Here is a 9,617-nt window from a genome sequence, read left to right as displayed (position 1 = left end):
CTTTCCTGTCAATCTTCCTTTGCCGTTTCAAAATCATTGATTATACAACATATCTGAACCTGCAGTCAGCAGCTGCTTTGAGGGTGAAATGCATTACCGACAAGGGGGGGGGGGAAACAGGTTTCTTGTGAGTGAATGATGTTAACTTTGTTCTTCTTTTCTGCCTTCTCTCTGTAGGTTTTTGTCTCTGAAGACCAACTATTAAACCATCATGGGCCTGTTCATTCTCATGCTGATCATCCTGGTCCTTATCCCTCAGCTGTGTCAAAGTTGCCCCTCTGGCTGTCGCTGCTACAGTCTCACAGTGGAGTGTGGATCACTGGGGATCAAAGAGATCCCACAAGGTGTCTCATCTGTCACTGAGGTCAGTGGGCCAATCAGTGAAACTTTAGGGCAATAGATGTCAATGTGGCGCAGCTGACCTCCATACCACAGCAGCAGTTTGCAGTTGACTTCCTTTCTGATCCATTCTTATTACCCTGAAATGATTGTGGTTAATCAATTCGCTATGACCCTCTTTGATGTAAGCCTGAGGGAGGGGCTGTACTGTTGGCTGTGTAATTATTCATTCTTGCTCAGAAAGTGACTCTCGCACACCCTCTGATTGTCTGTTGAGAAGATGTTTAACATTACACCGTCTTTTTCCTCTCGGGTTCAGGCCCCCCAACATTACTGCAGCCCATGAATATTAATGAAAAGCATGTCCCACATAAATTGTTCCATTAACCTCAATCAGCCAGGTCCAGCTCGTCGATCATACTTTACCTCATGGCCCAGTGTTTTTCCTTTGTGAAAAACAACACTGATGAATGCACATTACCAATCAAGAAGACAGCCACGCATCGCGGATCAAACATAGAGAGCACTTTTCATACAGCTCCAATCAATCAAATGTGTTGTGTTGGAATATGTTTACTGACAGGGTCTGTAATTTCCGCCGATTTGGCAAGAGAAATGAACAACACAACAAGAAATGCAACACAGGCCGTGACAATTGCTGTGATCTTGAACAGTTGTTTATACCTCACTGTTTGGAATGTCCACATTAACATATATCTAAAGCCCTGCACAGCTCGATGAGATAGTTTTCAAGGTGGCCCTGTCGGTAATGTAATTTCTCCTTATGCGTAAATCATTTCTCACCTCACTGAGTCAAGCACAGCAACAGTCCACTCATACGTTCTTGAAAAAAACAAACAAACGCCAGTTTAAACATTACATCTTGTTCTCTATTTACCTGATGCAATCGGATTTACAACCACTCTGCAAACTTAATTTTCCCCATCTTCCAGACCATCTTTCTCCAGGACAACGCTATAGTGCAGATCCGTCTTCAGGACCTGACTCGCTTGGGAAGCCTTCATTATTTGTACCTCCAGAATAACAGCATCTCAGCCGTGGAGCCTGGAGCGTTTCTCAGCCAGGGGCAGCTGCTAGAGCTTGCCCTAAACGGTAACCTCATCCACCTCGTCACCCCTGACATGTTTCGGGGCCTGGAGCATCTTCGGATCCTTTACCTCGCTGGCAATCAGATCACTCGGGTTCAGGACCACACCTTCAGGGGACTGCAGGTTGGTTGGTTTAAGCTGAGATAAAGGGAAGAATGTATATATGGGGACGTTTAATGCACACTTTGATTGGCATGTTCCAAATATGGAATACCATTTTCATGGGTATTATTGTCAGTATGAATCACATTTCTAACAATATGTCTGACTAATCTTTATCATACGGTGATATGATGGAGATTGACTCTGGTGGAAATGACTCCCTCTTCTGACTTTGTACCTGACAGTTCTAGTTCTTCTTTAATGAGCATTTTTTGCTCTTATCTTTCAATTTTTTGCCTCTTTGCAGCGCCTGCAAGAACTCCACCTGCAGGAAAACAGCATAGAGATGCTAGCAGAAAAGGCTCTGTCGGGCTTGTCATCCCTCGCCCTGTTGGATCTCAGCAGGAATCACCTACGCACCCTGGCAGCCTCGTCCCTCAAACCACTTGTCAGCCTGCAGGTGCTCCGTGTCACAGGTAGGCAAATTTTCTCCAATGTATCACCTCTTACTCCAACATGATATAATGATATCAGACCGATATTAATTCAAGCATCCTGAGCCAGTGTTCAAGGCACAATTCTGCTCAAATGAGTGTTTTACTGATGCGCTGCCAGCATCCTGATATTTTCACAAATTTAACAAAACTGCCAAGCCTAACCAAAACAGACTTGGGTCAAGCAGTATTAGGTTCTCTTAAACACATTTTACATTTCAAAGGATTTCACTGAATTAAAGGGTTCTGAAAAGTAAAAAGTCCTCAAAGACACCACTTTGAAAAGCATATTGATGAAATTCCTGAGGTGACCTCATGTAGAAAACAATTACTGTCTCGTGATACTCCAATCAGGCTTGGCTCGTCTCTCTTCTCATACAGTTCTAACAAAATACTTTTGAATCATCATTGACAACAAAAATGTACTTTTTCATAAATGAAGCTTCAATCCAAGTATCCTTGTCTGCTTTCCTCCAGAGAATCCATGGCGCTGCGATTGTGCTCTTGCCTGGTTGAGGACTTGGATCAGTGAGGATGGACAGCGCCTGCTGAGTTCAGCAGAGCAGCGTCGTTTGATGTGCGCCGAGCCCCCTCGCCTCTCCCACCTCAGCCTCGTCGAAGTGGCTCCAAACAGTCTGGTTTGCATCCCTCCTGTAGTGCAGCTGGAGCCCAGCCACCTCACCGTGCGACTTGGAGAGAGCCTCCGAGTCTCCTGTCAGGCTTCAGGATACCCTCAGCCTCAGGTCACTTGGAAGAAAGCCTCCCATGGTAAAGCCCAGTTGTCACCTCGTGGCCTGGTGCAAGAGCTGGGACCCAACGGGGAGCTATTCAGACCTGGACCCGGTGGAGTGGTGACTGCTCTACCCAGCGGTGGAAGCATCAAAGTGGGAGGAGTTGGTGGAATACACGGACTTGTTCGTGGTACTGAGGAGGGCGGTGAAAGAGACAGCTTTGATCCTGACATGGGCAGTGGCATGCTGTTCCTCAGCAATGTGACTGTAGCACATGCTGGGCGCTATGAGTGTGAAGCTTGGAACCCTGGTGGTGTTGCTCGGGTTACTTTTCACCTGGCCGTCAACATGTCCTCTTCATCGTATTCATCCCAGTTCTGGCCTCGTTTAAATGCACACTCTTATGTTTCGTCTAACTCCTTCTATCAGCCAGAGGTTTTGGATGTTAGCCAGGAACCACTGTATGAACAGGACAGCATGGACTTCAATGCTTTGGGTCCTGCCACACAGACTGCAATTGCTATTGGCATCTCCTTATTAGCACTCACTGCAGTTCTCCTTTTAATTATGATCTATACCCGTCACCAGCAGTACCAGAAAGAGGACAATGGCTCCTATTGTACCAGCAAGGAAGAGAGTATTCTTTATGTGAATGACTACTCTGATGGACCGACAACCTTTGCACAATTGGAGGAGTACCGAGATGACCATGGTCACGAGATGTACGTACTCAATCGGGCCAAGCCGGTCACGAGTTCCACTTCATCCAGATGCCCCATGATGAGCGGATTTGTTCAACAGAAGGGGATGAAGGAGGCTCTCCTGGAGCATGAAATGGTGCAGACACTGACCAGATCAGGGGGGATGGGGCTCCGCAGAAATCCAGCTGACGGAGGAGAGGGACCCCTAACAACAGACCCAGAAGAGCTGTTCCTGAGTCAGAGTCTCCTCTTCGGATCACAAGTTGCCTATGAGATCCACTGCTAAGGAGTTTTTATTGTGCCCTGGCATAAAACAATATGTTGAGATATTTAATTAAAGACATTAACGGAAATTACCTTGGCGCATTGATTTGAAGCATCAGATTATTATCTGGCATTCAAAAGAGGGATGAGTGTCGATTAGTGGTTTCTGGGAGGAACCTGGATCACATCCAATGTCCCAAAGATCCTTTTCTGATTGACTGGCTTTGGAATGAGTCAGAGGTGATAAACTGTGATAATTAAAGGGAAAATAATACAATTAACCAGACGTGTCTGTCTCTAAAACGACCCTTTAAGGATGAATACAGGTGACTAACCTTATCAGACGAAGTTACTCAGACAATTAAGGCTAAAATCATCATTAAAGATGCTGAGACTGCAGCACATAATCGCTAGAACAATTCACATTTTGTACTAATTCCTTAACAAGGTTTATTTTTTGTGTTTTGTCTGTGTTTTGTGGAAATACGATTAAGCTATGTTTCACTGTGAAATACGGTTGTTTTGTGGACTCTGTTGCAGATCCCATTAGAAATAGATCTGATGAAATCCACATACAGCATTATCATTACCATTATGAATGAGTGAGTGTGGGTGGGTGGGTGGACTGTTCAAAGAGGTTTGGTAGGAATATGACACTAAGTCTTTTTTATGTTTGCACCATAACATTGTTGTCACGGCATTGTATTGCATTGTATGATGTTAATGTGTCATGTTTTGTCATGTTTTTTCTATTTGTTTTTCACAACCATACAACAATGAATTCACATTTCTCATGGCCCAAACTGAGTCTGGAAAAGAAACTGTTCAATCCTTAACAACCATTCTGATGTGAAATTGTACATTTAGTTGTCAGTTTCTACATAAATAAATAATAATAAAAAGTGCTTTAAAAGAATTGTGTTTTTCTTCTGTACAAGGCCATTTGATCCTGTTAACACAGCTGTTTTATGTGTTTTCCATGCCAGGTGCACTCTTGAAATGATTTTCCCAGCAAAAGTTTGAGATGCAGCAAGTGAAAATGAAAAACAGAGTTTTATAGAGCGATCGTAGCATTCAACCACAGTGTAGAGGTCAGTCTGTGAGAGGTTAACAGTTCATCAACATTGTATTAACAGCCTTTGCTACTGAGCTCTGTACATAATTAGGTATGCTTTCAGAGCTACTAGTGGGGGAAGATTGACGATTGCTATTGGAAAGGTGTTTTCAAATGCCAAAGTAGATGTGCTACAGACCAAGGCTGCCCGCCATACTGATTTTCACTCAAAAACTTGTCAATATCATTTTAAAATAGCAGTTTTCTATATAAAAACAGTTTTCTAACAAATGTAAACATGGCATAATGATTTCACGAATCTCAATAACAAATACATGTGAAGGACATTTATTGTTTCTTACAATACAGCCTGCCACGAGAGTCATGTTAGGAAAAGAAATTGCACAGCATGTGCATGAGCAGTGTTCAATTCAAGTCTGTACAAAGTTTCAGATATGTGGAACTCTAAATCTAGTTAAGTTTAGTTAAGAACAATAAACATGTTTAAGAGAAAGATTACTTAACATATAGGGAAACTGTTATCACTATTATTTAGTTTTTTTGCAGGTGATTATACACTATGCAATTTATTGTATTGAATGCCATTACCTTCACAGAGTGTCATTTCTCAAATCTTCTCTAAATGAAATGGATGAAATTGATCACTTGGTTTGACTGACTGTAATGAGTGGGACAGAGATTTATAGATATTTTGATATCATATCAGTTATATAAGCACCCAACATGTGGGTTTTTTTCCGTTAACAGAAATAATCATCATGTAAATTGCACAAATTGCAACAACTTTAAAATAAAGAGTGGCAAAGATAATTGATAAATTCCGTTCACCAAGTTTGACTAAACAAGCATAAATAAAATTGAAAAAAGTTAATACTTTCAAAAATACACCCAACTGTGTATTTCAAGCCAATAATTTACCTGTACAAGTTTTGTTTGACACACTGATCTCAAGATGTTTTCTATTCAAAAGACAAATATATTCCGCACTGGATTTCAGACTACGTCATATGTCCAGACTGACAAGCAGCAGCCTCCCCGATGACATCTCAGCTAATATGAGGGACAAAAGGAGAACATTTCTCCAACACTGAAAGAAATAAGAAAACCCTTCCTGAAACCAGACATACAGACATGACTGTCTGACCAAACTAAAACCTATCACCGCACCTCCTTATCACAGTTGAGGATATATTATGCAGTCTATCTCACACAATGAACTGTGAAATCCTCCTATTCCAGCTATCCCAAGTAGCAAATGGATTTTCTTTGTGCCTACTGTAACACAATTGTCGGGCTGTGTCATTACATGTCCAACAAAGCCCATCTTTCAATGGTTGTCATGGGCACAATGGATCCGGTACATGTAAGTAAGCAGACTAATGTTGCTGTCTCTGACCGAGTCTTATTTTTCTCTGTCTGGTTCACAGCGGGTGGATAGAGATACAAGACTATACATAATCCTGCAGTAAATCCAAATATGTCATCGCCTGCTTGTCATTTTTGGAGGTGCTTTTGTTATATTGTCACTGGATACGTGCTGATTGCACAAAACTGTTGTGTCATTTTTGAAAAGTGTGCACCTTCTCTAATCACTCAAAATTATTTTTCAAAGATCCCCACCAGTATACCTGCAGGGTGTGCTGTTGATTAGAGACCTCCATAATTGATTTAACAGCCAGAAAATTATGCAGGAATAACACTAATGATAGCAGTAATATGGAAATCAAGGTTTTAATGCACTGCGGCTGCAAAGCGCCTCACTAAGTAGCAGAGCACTTGTTTTACCTTTTTTAAAAATGCACGAGCACGTCGTAATGTAACATAGGTCAGAGTATATGGGATGTGTAAATGGATCACTTGCTCATTTCAGATGCAGAGGGAAGTTTACGGCATTAATTTTTAACCTCCTGGAAAACACTGTTAAAACCTCAATGTGTTTTATACAAGTGTCTGTGAGATTGCAGTTTTGGTTTTGAGTATTAAAACCATTCAAGGGCATTCAAGGACAGCTGTCAACATTAAAGTTTCAAAACAGAGAAAGCCAGGGGAAATTAACAACTTCAGCAATACATTACCATCACAATGCATACTCTGAAGAGTGATGCAAACATGTCTCTATTCACATTTTGGCCTGTCTTTTATTACTGAAGGTTGCCCGTGATCCCATCAATCAACATGTAGAGGGAGGATGCAGCAGAGGGATCATGTTTCTCATACTGATACTGTTCTTTTTTTATACCAACCCCCCCCCTCCCCCGCCACCCATCACATGTGGACTTCTTTCAAGTATCTGTTCTCATCTCTTTTCAAACTTGCTTTAACACAAGGGAATGAATTTTTGTATGAGGTCAAATATGGGATATCTGCGACTGAATAATTGATGTGTTTTGCCTGCCCTCCACAAGAGCTTTTCCCAGAAGGAAGGTTTGGACCAAATCCTTTCTAATGTTCAGATGTTCAGAGTCACTAGTTTCCTGCATTTTTTTTTTTTTTTGGTTTGAAGTTTTACAGCTTTGATGCTATGTTTGAATGATGTCAAATTATGCCTGACGCTGTGCTCTCAGTCAGGTCTGTTCATATTTAACAGGTGTATTACTGTAAAATATATATTGGCGCAGGAATTTGAAGATTGTTTGCACCTGCAGAGAAAGGAAAAGAAACAGCAATCAGTGCCCTGTGTGCTCAATCAAATCTTACAATGTCTTGTTTTTCAACAACACCGCTTGATTACAGCTGCCATTAGAAAATACAATTTTTCCCCTCAATGCCGCTGTTTATACATGGCCAATTTTATTTCAGACATGAAATGTCTGGTGATTATTCGGCTGGGATTGTATGATTAAAAGTTGGAGAAATGCATGTCAGCATTTTAAGTGATTACAAGATCTGTCAAATAACTATAACTATAACTGTATATATAAAACTATATATATATATATACACACACACACACACATATATATATATATATATATAAAGAAACTCCTCTCTGTTGTTCCTATTCCCACTGACAGAGCCAGCGGAGTCCTGTGGAAATAAAAACAGTCAATGAATCATGCTGAACCTTGAGTCTCCTGTTGACATCTTCAGAGCAATTTCCTCTCCTTCACTTGTGCCACCCCTTCTAATGGATCTGAGTGCAAACACATCACAGTAATTGGTCACCAGTGGAAAAAATACTTGTTTGGAAGTGAGTGCAGAAACAGCTATTAATCCAACGTTATGCACATGAAGTCAGAGCAGCGCTACTTTAGTATGTTTATGGTCTCGAGAGACTTTATTTAAATAGCTTGAAGTACATTTTTCTTCTCAGCTCTTCTATTAGTTGGGATGTTGCTGAAAAATTGGACCTTTTCATCATGTGTTTTTAATTAATAAGCTGACATATAGAAGCTTTTATGACGAATAGTCAAAATATGTAATTCACCTTATATTGATCCTTCATGCAAGGCAGCACGATGGGGTAGTTTTATTCTTCTCTCACAGCAAAATTACTTTCTGCTTAGAATTTGCATGTTCTTCCTGTAATTGCTTGCATGTTTTCCTTTTCAGGACTTAAAGACATGCTTGTTACATTAACTGGTGAATACATTTCCTGCAGAGTGATTGCCACCGATCAGTAAGTTGCAATCCTAACCTAGTGAAAGAAAGTGATGAAGAGAAATAGATGGATGGATTGATGGATAAAGCCTATTGCTGCCTGGGAGTTCACTTGTTATCAGAAAAAAAAAGAACTGTTTTAGCTGCGGTCTTTTTAAGAGGGATTTTCAACATCAGGAGGAAAAAAAAACATAATTGAAAGCCATTTTCTTTCACATTTGAAACAGATTTTACAAACAAATTGATCTGAGGTCATTCTGTCATCTAACAGGGTTGCTTTGCGGCAACCCAATATATCACTTAAGTAGACATTTCTATTTATGTACTGCAATCTTCTCTTGTTGAAGAGGTTTTTTGGACTAACTGGACTATTGGCTGGTTGAAAACATGAAGATTGACAATTTCAACATAAAGATTTCAGATGTCTCCATCTTGTGAGCTCTTCAATAATAAAGCTATGTATGTATCCATCCAAAACCCTTCTAAAAGTTTATCCAGCTGAAAATAATGTGGTTCTGGAGTTGATCCTAGTCTATTACAGGGAAAGCACAGAGGGACAGAAAGTCTCACAGACATACACATACTCACATTCACACCTATGGACAATTTAGAGTCTCTGGGATTTAACTAGGGTACCTGAAGAAAACTCACAAAGTAAGAATGTGCAAATTCACCACATAAAGGCCCCTAAACACAATTTGAACTTGAGGCAGGGAGTTTTTCATTATAAGGCAAGAAGGCTAACTACTACACAACTGCGCAGCCCTAATTAAATGACCATGGAACAAAAACAAAATGATAGGTATTTTTATGTCTTTAGATCTGAGCATTGTGCTGCTTGGAAATCACAAATTAAAGTGGTTATCTGAGTTTACTCAATGCTTGTGAGTGTACAACTGTGTCTTTACTTGTTTTCACTGTGATCACTAAATTTGCTAACATTTTTTACCACACCAATTCTGTATTTATTTATTGAAGTCCAATGTAAAGCAATTTGTTTAGCTTTGGGAGAACAGATTGCTTTGTTCACTGATTAAAATCTGAATTATCATTATGAGATAAAAGCGTGAAAGCACAGAGAGGAATACAAGATCTTTTCTGATGCTGAACTGCAACAGAAGGTTATCAAAAATATCCGATATTGTGATTTTTATCAGAAGACATATCAAGCCACAAGCAGAATTGAATTCCGCTTATGGCTT

The 9,617-nt window shown here is 40.4% G+C and overlaps 1 protein-coding gene across 1 annotated transcript; it reads left to right on the top strand.

The window, feature by feature from the left end:
* Positions 1–211: 211 nt before the first annotated feature.
* Positions 212–3,762, top strand: LOC308135527 (leucine-rich repeat-containing protein 24-like; the record flags this gene model as incomplete). The annotated part of the gene is made up of 4 exons (XM_080503576.1): positions 212–364; positions 1,293–1,571; positions 1,858–2,026; positions 2,522–3,762. 4 exons carry the CDS (start codon positions 212–214, stop codon positions 3,760–3,762), a joined length of 1,842 nt encoding a protein of 613 aa, XP_080359702.1.
* Positions 3,763–9,617: the final 5,855 nt, after the last annotated feature.

This window comes from Blennius ocellaris (genome assembly GCF_963422515.1).
Source record: "Blennius ocellaris genome assembly, chromosome: 10".
In the NCBI taxonomy this organism is placed as follows: domain Eukaryota; kingdom Metazoa; phylum Chordata; class Actinopteri; order Blenniiformes; family Blenniidae; genus Blennius; species Blennius ocellaris.
The sequence above is the reverse complement of the archived record's forward strand: the minus strand, read 5'-3'. Positions and strand labels throughout refer to the sequence as shown.